Source organism: Suricata suricatta, chromosome X (genome assembly GCF_006229205.1).
Source record: "Suricata suricatta isolate VVHF042 chromosome X, meerkat_22Aug2017_6uvM2_HiC, whole genome shotgun sequence".
NCBI lineage: Eukaryota > Metazoa > Chordata > Mammalia > Carnivora > Herpestidae > Suricata > Suricata suricatta.
The window spans coordinates 21,534,822-21,552,817 of NC_043717.1; the positions used below are offsets into that span (position 1 = coordinate 21,534,822).

At 38.1% G+C, this 17,996-nt stretch overlaps 1 protein-coding gene across 1 annotated transcript; it reads right to left on the reverse strand.

Annotated features, from left to right (window-relative positions):
- Window positions 1-11,478: 11,478 nt before the first annotated feature.
- Window positions 11,479-14,400, reverse strand: PPP4R3C (protein phosphatase 4 regulatory subunit 3C). Its single transcript, XM_029930516.1, has 2 exons — window positions 12,903-14,400; window positions 11,479-12,743 (listed from the first exon to the last, which is right to left on the reverse strand). The coding sequence occupies exons 1-2, from the start codon at window positions 14,398-14,400 to the stop codon at window positions 12,067-12,069; spliced, it is 2,175 nt and encodes a 724-aa protein (XP_029786376.1). The 3' UTR covers window positions 11,479-12,066.
- Window positions 14,401-17,996: the final 3,596 nt, after the last annotated feature.

A 17,996-nucleotide genomic window follows, 5' to 3' on the forward strand; every position in this document is an offset into this window, starting at 1 on the left:
AGTACATGATATGTTTACTGATTTGGGGGTATTTCATTTTCTGTGAACTGGTAATTTCTGTGTTTTCCTACAATTAAATTTAATTATTTGCATTTTTATATTTTCATTGTAATAAAGAAGGCATAATCCACAGAAAAAGGCATATATATTTGTTTCCCCCCTCCCCAATAGAAAACATTTTTGAGTCATCAGATGTGTCAGTCTTTCCTGTTATCCCCACTTGGACTTCCTGTCATTATAGAAAGAAAGAGAGGGGCACCTGGGTGGCTCAGTTGATTAAGTGTGCAACTCTTGGTTTTGGCTCAGGTCATGATCTCATGGTTTGTAAGTTCAAGTCCCAAACCAGGCTCTGCACTGTCAGCAAGGAGTCTACTTGGAATTCTCTCTCTACCCCTCTCTTTCTGCCCCTCCCCCACTTTCTCTCTCAAAATAAATAAGTAAACTTGAAAAAAATTCTAATAAAAAAATAAAAAGAAGAGGCCAATTCTATCTACAGTTAATAAAATCTTTACCAAATATACTTCTAGTAGATTTATAGTTTCTTTTCTTGAAGCATTGGATTTTGATAAAATTTATTTTAATAAAAAAAGTAATATGAGGGGCGGCACCCAAGTGGCTCAGTCAGTTAAGCGTCTGACTTCAGCTCAGGTCATGATCTCACGGTTCGTGGGTTCGAGCCCCGCATCAGGCTCTATGCTGACAGCTAGCTCAAAGCCTGGAGCCTGTCTTCAGATTGTGTTTCCCTCTCTCTCTGACCCTCCCCTATTCATGCTCTCTCTCAAATAAATAAAAACAGTAAATAAAATTTAAAAAACGTAATATGAATTGAAGCTGAATTTTTATCCTAGTTTCTTGATTGTTGAACCAACACCAATTTTGCATAACATACCTTACCCCCTATTTAGCATATGAGATACACCATACACATATCTCTCCATTTTCTTTTCACTGAAATGTTTCTTGCTGTATCCATGCAGTAAGGTTTCTATCAAACTAGACTCACTATTTTGATATGTGGTAGAACTAATCCTGTAACATTATTATTTTTCATAAAAGTCCATGCTACTTCCTGCTAATAACATTTCCAGATTAATTTCACAATCCTTTCGTATTTTCAAAAACAAAGAAAAGACAATTCTCATAGTGCTTTTCCACAGATTGCATTAAATTAATGAATTTATGTTTGGAAATGGAATTCTGCAGAATAATGATTTCCTATCCAAATCAAGGCATGTTATTATTAAGAGATTTTTATTAAAAATCTTATTAAAGGATTTTATATAGCTTAAGAAACTTTAATGCTTCCTTCATATAGATTTTACACATTTCTTATCATATTTATTTAATTCTAAGCAGCTACCATGCTTATTACTGGATAAAGAAAAGTTAATGGTTGTCATATATACTAATTGTCATCAATATTCTTACTGAATTTTCTTTTTTTTCACATTCTTTTGGATTTTCACAGCATTATAATAATATCTGAAAAAGAAAATATGCCCTCCTTTCTCCCAATTTTTATAGCTCTCATTTCCTACTCTTTATCTAATTTCATAGGCTAGGATCAACAGTTCAATGTAAAATAATGGTTGCTAATTGACCTCTTGTTTTCTATGATAATAGAGAGTCCTCTGGATTCATCATTAAATATGATGCTCATTTTCATATATGCATATAGAACATAGTTTAATTAACACACACACACATACACACACCAGTACATATAATGGAATGATATTCAAAACACTGCAGCATCCATCCAACAGGCTCTGACCTCTATCATGAGCCCTGAGCAACCAGTCCATTTTAACACCACCTAATGTGCTGTATCAGTGTGTATTGGCTATGGATCTATGCTATGAATACATGCTACACACAGTTAAGGGAGTATTACTTTTTATATGCCAGATACAGGCATTGAATTTCATAATTTTTTTGCCTTCTGTGAGAGGAATATTTTTTTATAATATAAATATAAAAATTTGTCCTTACTCTATGGAAAAAATGATCATCATGTACTGATAAGCTAAAATTGGTGATATTCTATGGAGGAATTTGCTTCCATACACATTAATTTTTTTTTTTGCAACAGTGTTCTCCTTGTCTGCTTTCTTTCTAGTAAAAGTATCATCCAATTTTTAAAGTGTTTGGAAGCTTCTTTCTCTCTGTGTGTCTTGACACAGCTAAAATATCACTGGAGTTAATTTTTTATTTGAATATTAAACAGAATTCACCTGTTATAGTTTCAGAGTATTTCAACTAACAGAAAACCTAAACCTTAAATTACAAAGGAAACATTTTTCTTGCTATCCAATAATCCAAAAGTAAAGTTTCAGGTGCTGCTTGATCTAGGGATTAAATACTATAAATGCATTTCTCTCAATATGTTATCTGCCTTGCTTCTCTGATACTTGTTTCTTCTGCAGTAAGTTTCTTCCTTTGTTCTCAAAGTAAGGCTGTCATCAGTTCCAAAAGTCATACATTTCTCATTTGCATCCAGCAGCAAAGTGAATCTCTTCAAGTAGCTCACATGAAAGAAGAGATTATAATTCCTAGAAACTTATGCATTTCATTTGTTTTAGCTTTGTTGTATGTCTATCTGTGTATTGGTGACAAATGTCAAGGAATACACTCATACATCCTGGGGGCTGCTGATGGGATAGGGTCAATCTCACTCAAACTGCTTGACTAAGAATTGAGAATTGAATTTCTACTGGAAATTTAGAATACTTCTCAGGGAAAGGCAAGGAGAATGGAAAAGACAAAGAGTAAATATCTATTAATGTATCATAGTGAAGTATATATTTTATGTACATACACCCATAGCTATAATAGAAAGTTTTTATGACTATATTTATATAAAACTGATGAAACACCAAATTCATGTTCATTAAACTTGTAATGTTGAGCTCCTGAGAAAAATGTAGGAAAGATATGCCAGAGTGCAACTCCAGCAGGTCCAGGTCTCCCTGAAGGATGGATGGTGTTGGCAAAAAGGAGGGAGAGAGCTTCGGCTTCTTTCTGATCCCCAGGCAGGCATCTCTGCACTGACCCCAGTGTCAGCTTTATTTATTGAAAAAATGTATGGGGCACAAAACAGAAGTGGCAATTGCCTTAGACAATAATTTCTGATAACAAATTCTTTGGTATGTAAAAATTTCCCAGAACATAGATTAGTAGAAGACTCATGCATAATCTTTACCAATAGAGATTGAAGTGACTAGATGTTTATCTTATGGGGAGGGAAGGGATCTTTAGCATTCAAGTACAAGGCAAAGATTTTAGCATAACAAAGGCAAGAGTTAGATCTTTTGTGAGCAGGGGTCAATAGGCTATTTTCAAGGGGAAGAAAACAGGTTTTCTCAGGAAATGTAACATTTGCTCCTATAATCACAAAAGAAAAAACTTCTATAACAAGTTTTTTTCACAAAGTACAATTTACATATTTTTAGCATAAGAAGGCAAGTCAGTCAGGTGCCTGGGGGGTAGATGCCCATGGCCATCTGAAGGTGGGAGGCCTTGCAAACCTGCCTTACTTCAGAAATGGCTCCCAGCAAAGATAGATCTTAGATTTCAGGCAATGGTAAAAGGAGTTTTTAATCTTACTATTTGGCATTTTTATAAGAATACTATATTCATGTATTAAGTATCATTTTATAAACTTCAAACAGATATAGGAAGAAAAAAGAAAAGAAAATTGTGCCAATTTCCTTACATCTAAGTTGAATACCTTAAAAAGAACAATATATTGAAGTTACTGTAAATAATTGCTTGTAGTGCACTTTCAGCGTATTGTATGAGGTGTTATATCTGTATACCCTGATATAATATTTTATTTGAGAAATAATAATGAAATCACATTAGCTGCCAGGTATAAAAGAAAAATTGTTACAATATCATATTAACTAAGTAGAAAATATTTACTGACATTATTGTGGTCTTTAACATTTATAATTTTACCTATATTGTTGTTTATAGCAGAAGCATCATTTTATAGTTAAGTACCTGGAGATTTAAAGAGGTTGTGCAAATAGTCAGATAGCTAGGAAGTACTTCAATTATGACACAAACCCAGGCATTCTAGACTCATATCCCATATAATACACTTTTTATCTATGTATGAAATATTAGTGAAGAAAAATAAAGCCATCATGCATAATACTATTATTAAAAACATATTTATCTAATGGAATTTTTGACTATGTGAGCTAACTGATATTACCTAAACTTGTGGTGATCATTTCACAATAGACACATACATCAAATCATTATGTTGTATACCTTGAACTAATGCAATGCAATATGTCAATTACATCTTAATGGATCTGGAAAAAATAATTAATAAAAATGTGTTCATATAAAGAATACTGATGTAGTTGTAAACTATAACATAGTGTGATTCTCCCCTACTACGTAATCTATTCTAACATTGAAAAGGATGTTCATATTTAAGATCAACAGAAATCATCCAAAATTTTATTACATTTCAGGAGGTATACTCAAATGTGAGAAAAACACAAATAGCTTTCCAGAGAATATCTACTGTTCTTTGAAATTTTGCAATATTTGGAAATACATCAAAAATGCTGTATGTTTTCCACTGCCGAATGTGATAAAGTACTCCTCAGATTTTGTAGGATATCTTTGAAAATGTGTACAGCAGAAACCTCCCAATATTATTGGGTGGCTTATCAGGCTCCTCAGTCCATTCATATACCCTTCTTTTCTAAAGGGTTGCCTTAGTAACTCTCCAACAAAAGTAGTTTTCTGCAGCTTTCTCCAAATACTACCCACGTAATTGCTCAATTTAGTCATTGCAGTGGGGGCAGGAAATAATGTATCTCAAGTTTTGTTTGCTTTTGATTCCAACAGTTTGGAGACCAAAAACCTAGTAAAAACAACTATAAGTGTCAATTCTGTTAAAACAGCAATCATATGCAATACTATAGAGAGTTGATGGGTAGAAAACAATTTCTTTTATTATTCCAGGGAAGAATAGTCTGATTAAATTTAGTCTTTGTAAAATGAAGTGTGCATGTTACAGTTTAAAGGTAACTAAATACTAGATTAGAATCAAAAGAATACCTTTCAAAGCAATAAACGGTAAGGGGAAACAAACAAACAAACAAAAATTCAATAGAAAGGTAGAAAAGGAACAGGAGTTGATCTAAGTCTAATAGCTAGGAAACTCAGTGTCAGATGTATGACATATTTAATTTCAAGTTGACATGATTTCTATTTCAAGCCCCATTCTTCAATGGGACTGAAACTTTATCTCAGTAAATTAACTAGGCTTCTATTCCCAACACTTTTCTCACATTAGCAATGAACTACAGCATAGGGGAATGCATGAGGAGAATTGGCGATACGGATCTCCATTGTTCATGACAAAGTATCCTGTGACACATAGAAAGTACTTAGCATGGTGCTTGGCACATAGTGAAAGTTAGCTATTTGATCTCTCTTCATTTCTGAGGCAAGAGTAAAAATTTCACTAGCTACCTCTTTAGCAACTCCTGTGGTGAGTATGGTGACAGTGGTTTGCAGAGTACTGGGTTTTTATGGAGAATTGAAGCAGTGTTAACTTAACATGACCTTTGGAAGCGTGGGTAAAGCAGAAAGAGGGACATTGTGTGCATAGATTGCTCATAGATCCAACATACTGATATATTTATACTTTATTATTAATAAATATATATGATATGCATATAACGGTTCTAATGTTTAAAGTACTTTCACAATACATTTTAAGACACATTATACATAGCAGAAAGAACTCAGTCTATGGAGTCAGACACATCAGAACACACTCTTACTAGTATTGGTTATGTACTTCTATGTGCCTCTGTTTCTTCTGTAAAACAGTCAAAATCCATACTGTGTTAGTCCGTATTCTCCAAGAAGGAGCCATCATGAGAGAGGTTAGCCTGCAAGGATTTTGTTAGGGAAAATGCCAGCGAGAGGCAACAGAGAGCAGGCCAGGAGAATGTGGAGAAGGCATCAGATCATGACACACTCTGACCTCAAAGGAAAAAGAAAGGGAATGAAGAAAGTATCTTAGATCACCATTGAGTCTAAAGATTGTTCAGGAGTGCCTTCAGAAAGTCCTCAAGTCAAACTCTTTAGTCAGAGGAGTCTCTTACTTGCCCAAGAACAAGTCTGCTTTAGTACCCCTGCCACACAAATCACTGACTGGGAGCCATTCTCATGGCCACCACATCTATCTTGCAGATTTATTGTGAAATTAGAAATGACGTAGGTAAGTGGGGACCCTGGGTGGCCCGGTTGGTTGAGCGTCCGACTCTTGATTTTGGCTCAGGTCATGATGCCAGGGTCTTGGGATGGAGCCCTGTGTCCGGCTCTGTGCTGTGCTGAGCATGGAGACTGTTTAAGATTCTCTCTCTCTCTGTCTCTCTCTCTCTCTCTCTCTCTTTCCCTCCCTCCCACTCTCTCTCCTCTCTCCCTCTGCCCCTCTCCCTCACTTGCACTCTCTCTCTCAAATAAAAAAGAAAGAAAGAATGTAGGGAAATTGCCTAGGAAAGTGTGCTTGATTATATAATATATGCTCAATAAAAGAATGACCATTTTCACATGTCATTTGTGAACTGTTTAGCATAATAACTGTGATATTCATAAGAGACATATCATTTAATCCTCATCAAACTTCTTCCCATTAGGTGTTTGTGTTAGTTTGCTAAGGCTGCCATAACAAAGTACCACAGACTGGGGGGTTAAACAACAGAAATCTGTTTTTTTCACAGTTTCAGAGGCTAGAAGTCCCAGATCGAGGTATTAGCAGAATTGGTTTCTTCTGAGGCCTCTCTCTCTTTGGCTTGTGGATGGCCAGCTTCCCTCTGTGTCTTCATGTAGTCATCCCTCTGTGTGTATGTCTGTGTCTAAATTTGTTCTTTAAGGATGCCAGTTATATTGGAGTTGGGTCCATCCTAATGACTTCATTTTAACTTAATTATCTCTTTTAAGACCCTATCTCCAAATACAGTTCCATTCTGAAGTCCTGGGTGTTCGAACTTCAACATATGAACTTTGGGGGACATAATTGAGCCATAACAGTGTTGTCAGCCATACATTAAAAATAAGGACCTGAGGGGCACCTGGGTGGCTCAGTCGGTTAAGCGTCTGACTTTGGCTCAGGCCATGATCTCATGGTTCATGGGTTCGAGCCCCGCATCGGCCTCTGTGCTGACAGCTAGCTCAGAGTCTGGAGCCTGTCTTTGGATTCTGTGTGTCCCTCTCCCTCTGACCCATCCCTGCTCGTGCTGTCTGTCTCTGTCTCTCAAAAATAAATAAAAAACAGAAAAAGATTTTTTTAATTAAAAAAAATAAAAAAGAACCCTGAGAATTAGAGGGTTCTTAATAAGATACCACGGTTACACAGGTAATAAAAAGCAGAATCAGGATCTCAGTAATGCCAAGTGAACTCTATTCTCTTTTCATTCAAGTGCCTTATACACCTAACTCTTGTATGTACTTTATACACCTAACCCTTGTAGTACTTTGCACCTTCAGGTAGAGGATAAAAGTAAAAGGTAACTCAACCTAGAGGATGTGAACTCAATAACCATAAAGTAAGAGAACATCCTGAATGAATCTCTACATAGCTTTAGACTAGTGGTTCACAATTAAGGGTGAGTTTGCCCTTTGAGGAATATTTAGCATTTTCTGGACACATTTTTACTTGCCAGAACTGGGGGTGTGCTGCTGGCATCTAGTGGGTAGATGTCAAGAATGCTGCAAAATTTCCTATTTTGCACAAGAAAGCCTTCTAAAACAATGAAATATCTGGCTTAGAATGTCAAACTTGGTGAGACTGAGAAGCCCTACATCAGAGAAAGGTAATTTGGTCATTAAATCAGGATTAAAGGGATAGGAAATTATCTACAACAGTTTTGAAAATTTAGGATTCTGTCTTGACCATTCTTGAGTATGATGCATCTCTCTTTCCCTAGGCCATCTGGTTGGCATAGCCTCTGGGCGGCAGCCTGGCAAAAATGGGAACTGTGTGATTCAACCTTAATTCTGGTTTTATAAAAATGCCTTTGTTCCTCTCATACCTGATCCTTCCAGATGAAAAGTTTGGGTGAGGGTAAGAAATAATTTTAAAAAGGGGAGGTAAATTTATGGTTACTAGAAAGAGACATTCAGGTATTACAGAAGTGGAAGAAGAGCAATGACCTAGAACCTTGGGTCGGGTTGCACAGGAGCATGAAGGACTTCTTTCAAAACTGCCTCTGAAGACTGCCTCCCCAAGGAGAACGTTCCAGTGCAGCTCTCCCACACGTTAGAAGCATCTTCAGTTTACGTGATGGCAGGGTCTGCCATCCCCAAGGAGAGAGCTCTGACCACCTTCCTTTCCCCTCACTGAGAGATTAGATGTAAAGGACGCTACCAGTTCGTGCAACACACACACACACACACACACACACACACACACACACACCCCCTCTGGATGTCATCCTCACTTCTAATCTTCGTCATTCTCATGTGGGCTGATGTCACACCACCATGCTGGTAGCATGGACAAATAAGATTGGATTGACTTTGTTTAGCAGACTTTCCAAAACAAGGAGTAGGCTGTTACTTGCACTGAACTGGGAACCTTAACGCTTAACCACATCATTTCCAGCCTGTGTTCCCTGACAGACCTGCCGATTATAAAGCTTTTCTTTCCAGGGGTGTCATTTGTCCTCTTTTTGTTTGTTTGTGTTAACATCTATTTACTTATTTTGAGAGAGAGAGAGAGAGAGAGAGAGAGAGCGAGCGAGAGAGAGAGAGAGACGTGTGACTGGAGGAGGGGCAGAGAAATAGGGAGAGAGAATCCCAAGCAGGCTCCAAGCTGCCAGCTCAGAGGCCCAGTCGGGGCTTGATTTCACCAACCGGAGGATCATCACCTGAGCCAAAAACAAGAGTTGGTTGCTTAACACTGAACCACCCAGGCGCCCCACGTCCTCTTGAGATTGTACTTCTTGGGTGAGAGCTGGACATTAGCCCATCTCACCATGAAAACATCGTGACTTGTACCTTAGGGCGGGAAACCTGCGGCATCCTGGGTCTTCCAACATCCTCATGAGAAGAGTGTAACTCTGAGGCAACAACATCCATACTGTGGCCCTCAGCTTTGCCCATTATTTCAATTGCTTTAAGGAAAAGAACACGAGCTGTTATCTAGGGATACACTCTAGCTGCTTGCTCTGCTTGCCGGGGTGGGACACGGGAGGAGAAGAGAGCTTAGTGGCTCTCTTCACCTTCACCAATCTCGGTTGCCCTCCTCACCTTTCCTGCTACTCTTCTCATTTCAATTTTCTCTGCGCTCCTTCGATAACGCCTGAGACACCACTCCATCCAAGTGTCTTTATTGCTATGCAAGCTTATTTTTCTTTCGACTTTAATGCTTTTTATATCAGTTGTGTTTCAGCAAGGCATGATGCATCCGCAAAGGCTTGTCTGCTAGCCAGAAGTGAACTCATTAATTTTTAATTTATCATGTTGCTATCATTTGATCAAGAATATGAGATTATTGATTTAGGAGCATAACTTGTGATATAAGTGTTTATCTGACTCTACCCCTAGTCTTCTTGCAAGTGATTATGCTACTATTGTTGACAATAAAGTTTCAAAAGCTATTTATTGAGTGCTGAAAATGGTCTGGGAAATGTACATACAGTTTCTGATTTTTAAGAAAAGATGAAGAAACTGTGGTTAGAGTAGTAAAGAAGTAAATTGTCTAAGGTCACTGACCTGGTAAGTATCAGAGCTTGCATTGTCAGCAAGGGCTGTCTGAATAGGAAGCTTTTGCTTTACCTGTTATCACCTTTCCTTTGTTGGTGTATTTAGAAAGTCATTACACTGTACAAATTCCTGGAAGCCATGCATTTACAGCCCTAATCTTGATGAACCTAGGGTGCCTACCCAAAAATGCCTGCCTATATTTTATCTTACATACAGAGCCAGTTCAAAATGTTTCCACTTTGCATAAATAACCTACATAAGGGGTCTGTTAAAATTACTTCTAAACATCTTAAAGATGGAATTAAACATTTTTGACACACTACCTCCTCATATACAGTATCTAGAGAGACTGATTGATCATTTTGGTCCATTTTCCACTCAGTGTGCAGACAAGTAAGGCTTGCTCTTCCGTGTTCTGTTACCCTCTTCAATGTTCCCATAACAGTAGGTTATGCCATTTGATGGGCAATTTGCCTTTGCACCACTTAGCCTGTCATGTTGTTTCCCTAACATTAAGTAGCTGAGACTAGAAAAGGGCTCGTAGAGGTTATACAGCTGAACAGAATGCCTGTCCTTTTTTTCTTTTGTTTTTTTTCCGCCTTTCTTTTCTTAACTTCACATTATACTTACTCTCTCCTCCATCCTTCTTTACAAATTTACTGGAAACAGTACAGCAAGAAATGAAAATATTCATTTTTTTCTCCAACAATGTCCACTTATTAATGGCTGATTAAAACTAGATGAAGACACTAAGCAGAAAGAGCATAGAAAAATTGTTCTTCTTGGTGTAGCTTAAATAGCTGCTCTTTTAAGGAATTGGGGCTACTCCCACCAAAACAAAGAGTTAAGGATATTTTTCTTCAAAACAACACTCTGTGTATGTATGTAAATGTGTCGACTATGGATAACATTCCCCGTGACAGTCTATCTAGAAGGGAAACACGAGATGCTTTTGGGACAAACTGCCTTTTTTGACATACACTCACAACACGAATAATTCCATTACAACATTTAATTTAACCAGCAGGGTTTGAGAGATGTAAAAGTGCAGTTTTCTTGCTGTATCATGTCCTCAGCAATGTGTGGTTGTATCTCCTGAGGTCATGTCCACACTTTAGCAGACTTTACATCTGATAAAATGATTATTTCTTGCTTTAGGAATACACTCTCATATGCAACTCTTTCTTTCCTCTGCATGTCTTTCCTATTGGCACAATAGTACATTTAAAATGATCCCTTTTATTTTTGGAATTACATGGTGACTTTTTCACTCCTAAATTTTATAGTTGAGCATGAATATCATCAAATGGTGCAAAACTACCACAGTGATATTTTGAATATAAAATAAAAACCTGTCTTATGGAAAACTATACTCCATATCTACACAGACAGCTTGGGGTACCTGGGTGGCTCAGTCGATTGAGTGTCTGGCTTCGGCTTAGGTCATGCTTCACGGTTGGTTCATGGGTTGAAGCCCCACGTCGGGCTCTGTGCTGAGATCATGACCTGAGCCGAAGCCGGACGCTTAACCGACTGAGCCACCCAGGCGCCCCTGATGCAACTTTATTAATACATCAGGAAATAACTTCAAAAGTACCTCCCACCATCTGGCAATTGAAAGCATTCTGTTCGACCCACCACCAAGGTAACGGAGAATACCTTTCTAGGATACTACTGGATTGATTCTTAGCATCTTTGATCTAAAAAAAAAAAGTCAAATTAACAACTGCACATTTTGAATCCAGCTTTCTTTTTTATTCATGAAAAATACACACTGCAAGTTACTTCCCTCCAATTATTCAGAGGCTGAATTGGTGTTAAATCTTTGCAGAAATGTGAATAGCTTAATGTTTTTTATTACAGTTGTCTTTGTTTGCATATAAACATAAGCTCTTATTTCTAAAAAGGCAATTGAGACAAAGAAAACCATAGTCAGAACCATTGAACCAGTCATGTTATAAGCTTTGCAACTTCAGTGTTAATAATTGCTATTAAAACATACCCATGAAACAAAACTACATTAATATTATATCATCAACCTATTTCCTCCCCCCGCCAAACCAAGATTTTTCTTGCAAAGAAGTTATCTTCAGATTCTGGCTAGTTTTTTAGTGTTTTCAAATTCTGTGAAGTTTGGTTTTTATAGAACTAAACCCTCCTAGATAAAACTGAGCATCTTTGCTTCTTACTGTATATTAAGTTCAAATGAGAAAGCTTTTGGATTCACACTTTGCACTAATGGATATTCAGAAAATTTTTGTATTAGTAAAGCAGAACTTAGTAATATTAGTAAAGTAGAGTTTAGTAACATTGAAAGTTTTACGAGCTAAGATGTGGTTTCTTCTTGGGTGATGATCCGTCTTCTTCACTTTTCTCTTCATCATCTAGACCCTTTAAGGCAAACGTGCTGCTACTGTTGAGACTACTTGTTTCATTAGCACCACCAGCAGAGTAGGATGAAGGGATTTGGTAGCTCCCAGAAGATGTTCTTTGAGGAAGATCTACCTTGTCTTCATTTTCTTTTGGGTTTTCAGGCTTGATAGGTTCATTACAAGGATCTGGAAAATCATCTTCCAGTGGTGGCATAACTGCTTCTTCTTCCTCTGAATTTTGTTCACACATTTCTTCCTTCTCCAAGACTTGGACGCGCCTGCGGTATCTTTCAGTGTACAGTATGGGCCGTAAATGCTTCCATACTTGACTTTGTTGGTCTTTTTCTTTCTCATATTTAATCTTCAACCCTTTGAATGTCTGAACATATTCTATTGATTCAAATACTTTATAAAACTTTTCAACTATATGTTTAATAAGAGACTTGATATTTTCCACTCTTATGTATTCAAACAGCTCAAGAATAGCTGAATTCAACATATTGTACCGAGTCCCATTTTCCAGAAGAGCATTTACAACTGGCTCAAAAAGATTTCCCTTGATGATGTAATAATTATAAAGTTCGTCTCGAAGGCCAATCATCCTTCTCATTAAGCGGAGAGCACACAGGGTCAGGAAAGTGTGCTTTGACTTCATCAACATCAAGACTTTTCTTAGCAAATCTTTCCTTAAAATATAGTTTTTTATGTAATACGTGTGATGTTGCACACAAAACATGAGCAGCTCTAAAATTAAAGAAAGCAGCTGTGCTGTTTGATAATTATCGGGGCAATTTGCGTTGTTTTTGTCAGCTCCAACTACAGTATTCCCTTCACATATATTTTCTGAAGTGATGGCAAAAAGTGGTGCTACTAAGTTATCCATACAACACTTATAAAAGAAATGTAGAAAGTGACTTCTTTTGCATTTACTAGGTGTTGACAGCATACTTTCAGGATCAAGTAGAGTACGAAGAAGTCCCATGAAATGAAAAGCACCTGCTAGCTCAGGATCAGTATCACAGATCATTTGCTCAATTACTAAATTAATGAAAAGTTTACCATCTCCACTCTGCTGGGCTTCTTGTATTATAAATTCTTGGATCATGCATGGATTATACTCTACAAGATAAGTAAATATATCAGTAGCAGCTGATCTGACCTGCAAATTATTCCTGCCCATCACAATTTTAAGAACAGGAAGAATTCCCAAATCTATCAATGTTGTCAACAGGGCATCCTTGTCTGAAGGCTCTAATGTCTGTGAAAATTCAAAGAATTCCTTGAAGAAGAATAGCAACTCACACTGTTTATCATAATCTAGAGTCTCATTCCTTAGCTGCACAAAAACTTCAGACAAAAAGTTTTCATCTTTGTGCAGCATGCGGACTATCTCCATCTTGTTAAGGAAAATAAAAGTTGTAAGACCATAAAGAGGATGCTCTTCAAATACGGATGGTATCGGCGAAAGGATATTGTAAATGTGCTGTACCCTATAGGTCTGATGTATCTTTTGCCTAAGTTCACAGTCTGTTATTGGTACAACTTCCTTGAACTTCGCATTTTGAGTCAAGAATTCCCTATGCCTTTTCGGCTGAGCCAGAGCAGGGTCATATTCGAGGCATCCCACTACATCCATGATACACTCTTCAGAAAACATGACCTTAAACACAGATGTCTTGTTAAGGAGTAAGATGCCTTTAATAATTTCATGCAAATGGCGTAAGCCCGCAGTGTCCCCTTGGTTTTCGCAAGTGTGGAAAAGCTGCAGCAAATTTTTAATATAGTCTCCATTTTCTAAGATCAGAGCTAGTCTTTCCTTAAAAGTAGGTTCATGGAGAACCGAGGTAACAAAGTCAGAAATCTCTTCAAGTTTACTCAGTTCACAGTTCGGCAAGTCAAACACGTAACTACTTCCCAGTAAGTCATCAAATTCCAATTCATCTAAGATATTTTCTGTCAAATCGACAGATGGATCTTTACCTTGAGCTTGGCAGATGTCTTCCCATATCTTCTGACAGCCTTCGGCATCTTGAAAATATAAAGCCAGACCGTGGTTCTCGGCTTCGGACCAGATAATCAGCGTCTCCTGTTGCCTCTGGTATGGCGTACTTGAATTTATCTTTGACTCCAGGATTAGCGCTTCACTGGAGTCTGACTGAACCCGCAGACACACGCCCTGGAGCTCCTCCACGTATGTGGAAGAGACCTGGCCGGTGCCCAGGTTGTCCCATTGTTGATCTCCGTTCAGAGAGTAGACTTTCACGGTGTATTTGTCGGCCATGGTGCCTTCTAGCGTCTTCGCGGCAGCGCCTACCCGGACGCGTGAGGTGGCTGGTTTGCGCCTGCTCAGACTGGACGGATATAGCCGGCTACGAGCGGCAGCGACGGTAGCCGAGTTGGCAAGTCTGGCGGAGAAAAACCGGTCGCGGTCGCAAAGAGCATGGCGCCTGGGAAGACCGGCGCGGCTGCCAAGACCCTGGCGGTTGCGGAGGTGCGTACCATTCTCCGGGATCCTGCCTGCTCTCGCTTGCATGTTTGTCTTTCTACATTTTGTCCTTGCCTATTGCTTCTTAACGTGGGTTTAAACCGTGAGTTTTGGGGGCTGCTCACGGTCGTCTGGTTCGAAAGCCTCGATTATGACGGGATTCTCAACGAGTCTCCCAGGATTCTGTGCCAAAGGAACGTTCTGTACGTGTCGACACAGTTGCCACCAACCTTACGTGGAGGCTTAGTGATTCGAGCAAAGCACTTTTCTAGCATAAAGGCTTTCGTCCCCGCGAAACATTTTTACTCATTAGGTGTGCGGGGATTTAGGACTTTAAACCAAAGAAAGTGAATCACTTATGTCCTGACCATTTCAACACCTCACATCCCCGTAGAGGCTCCCTGCGACCCCAAAACAGAAGCAGGAGCCAAGTGAAGTGTAGGCTATTAACAATAATCAGAGATCTGTACGTAGGTGGGTCCTCTCCATAACACTCGGCTTATGTATCTGTCACCCACTTACTCACCCTTGGGGGAGCATCTTGTTCCCTGATGGAGCTGGTTGGCAACCCTTTTACCCTTTGTGCTATCGTTTGGCACAATGGGAAAAACTTTTTCCAGTCTATAACTGCACTCCTGGTTCTTAGAGGAGTGGGCCAAAGGGAAACTGGGTTGAAATTAGCTGAGTGAGTAATGAACATCACAGGTAAATTGTTTCACTTCTTTTCTTGATCATTACAGTGATAATAACCACAACTATGTAATAATACTTGAGTGCTTATTGTTATTACAAAGAAAGGTAATAACATAATTGATCACGTTGTACTTATGTTCAATACACTGTGACAAGAACTTTAATATCTTTTGGTATTTAATATTCATAATCACCTAATGATATAGGAGTATTAAGGGTACTTCTAAGATCAGGAAACAAACTTAGAGAAGTTAAGTAAATCGCCAAAGGTCACTCACACTCCTAATAAGTTGAGGAATTCTGATTTGAACACAGGCTTTCTGATTCCAAAATTGGTTTTCTCAGCCATGGAACTATGCTAGCCCCTTCTTTTCTTGCCCTGCATTACATTTTATTTCACATTCCTTCCATCTATATAATTTGTAATCAACATAAAATTATCGAGAAGATGAAAGTCACGCACTTCCTTCTTTAGATCCACATCTGTGTATAGCCAACCGAAAAATAGAAGCTTGTATATGCCAACTTTGTTAAATATAATTTTAATGGTAACCAAGTTGATTTTTGATGTAGCAGCAACTTCTGCAGTTTTCTTTAATTTTTTTTTCCAAACATTAACCCTTTTATTGCAAGGGAAAAACAGAATTGGGCCACATCAAGCACATTAGGACTTGATGAGTACTGTTTGAAATGATCACTTCATTTTCCAGAGCATGGGAAACGCATGGCAGTTGTCCAGGCGAGCACAGAAAGAAGTCGCCTCTAGGAGATTATAGTACAGCAATATTTCCTGGGACAGGACAGCAGGGGCACTTGGAAAATTGAATGGCAATGACAATCATTTCATGAGAAAATTCAAAGCAATGCCAGCCAGGATACTGCTGGGTTAGAAACCTTTACAAATCATTAATAATACTTAAACGTAAGAATTAATAAATGCCTAACACTGATATATGTACTTACTAGTTTAAAATTCCTGTCTTATTTCAAGGAGAGAATATTCAAATCATAATAACAATAATGACATGCATGCTAATGGTCCAGTTTTTTTTCTCTGCTGTGGTTATATTAAAGTTTCTATCAGAATCAATTATAATACTGTCAGTTGTCTGAATATGCCCCCAGGTTTCATTCTCTGAGAGGCATTCTGCACAAATCTATGTGTTCTCACAGTTTTATCACAGGGAGTTTCCCTTAGGCCAATTAAGGTCCCTTTATCTTAATTAGGTTAACGAGAATCTCTTTACAGTTTAAAACAGCCTCAAGTTCAAATTTCTTATTGCTATCTCTGCACTAGATTCTTTCAGTTCCTGTCTTACATGGTTGGGGATGTAGAACAAAGTCTTTTTGGCTCCAATAGTTCTAGCTCCCTAAGATTATCATTATTTTGTTGTTGTGTTGTTGTTTTACAGAGAAGAAGGTGATATGCATAAACAAATGCCTTTTTTAGGAGCTGTATACGTCTCGTTTATAGGCATTTTTTATATTTTATTTAACTCTCAGCCAGTAGTAGCCTTAGGAAGATATTACTACCATATTACAGAGAAAAAAACACTTGAAACTCCAAAGCTGAATCATACATTTGGCTCAGATCCGTGCAGTAAGTAATACTGCTGGGATTTGAAAGTAGGCCTGTATCATTCCAACCCTCCACTTTGCTACTCACAAAATGCAAAGCTTTCTCTTAGGCAATGCATAAATTGTTATAGCAAATGTTTATAATAACTGATTTTTTTATCCCAACTATCACTGCTATTTGTTGTTTCTCCATTTTAGTTTGTAATGGAAAATCATTGAAGCCAGTTCAAACTTAAAAAAGGTAGATTTAGGGGCGCCTAGGTGGCTCAGTCAGTTAAGGGTCTGGCTTCGGCTCTCGTCAGGATCTTACAGTTCATGAATTCTAGTTCTGCGTCGGGCTCTGTGCTGACAGCTCAGAGCCTGGAGCCTGCTTCAGATTCCGTGTCTCCCTCTCTCTCTGCCTCTCTCTCTCTGATAAACATAAAAATTTTTTTGAAAAATAAAATAGGTAGATTTAATGTTAAGACTATTGATCCCTCTTCTGTTTTGGATGCCTTTCTCTCTCATATTCCTCCCCATGACCTGAGGGTAGTAAGAAGTAGTTCTTGGTGACTCTGCCCTGAAAATAGTTTTTGACAAGGATTTTGTAATTCATCCATATTTTGATAGTATGGAGAGCTTAAATTTTATATTTCTCCTAGTTTTTATTTTATTTCCTTTTTTATTTTATCTCCTTTATTTTATTAATGTTTGTTTATTTTTGAGAGTGAGAGACACAGAGCGCAAGCAGGGGAGGGGCAGAGAGAGATGGAGACCCAGAATCTGAAGCAGGCTCCAGGCTCTGAGCTGTCAGCACAGAGCCCAACACGGGGCTCTAACTCACTAACCGGGAGATCATGACTTGAGCCAAAGTCAGACACTCAACCAACAGACCCACCCAGACACCCTTCTCCATTTTGTTTTAGAAAATGATAAAGGAATGAGTCTACATTTCTGAATTTTAGGGATAGGCCACATATATGTATGCAGAACATTTAAATATCTAAATATTCTAAGAAGAGAGAACACTTCACAGTAAGAAGAGCAAGGTGATTTTTAATTTTATGAAATAGCATTAAAATAGAATTTTTCAAATGTATCTGCTCTAGAATTTTCAACTTCAAAATCATTAGTGAAAAAAC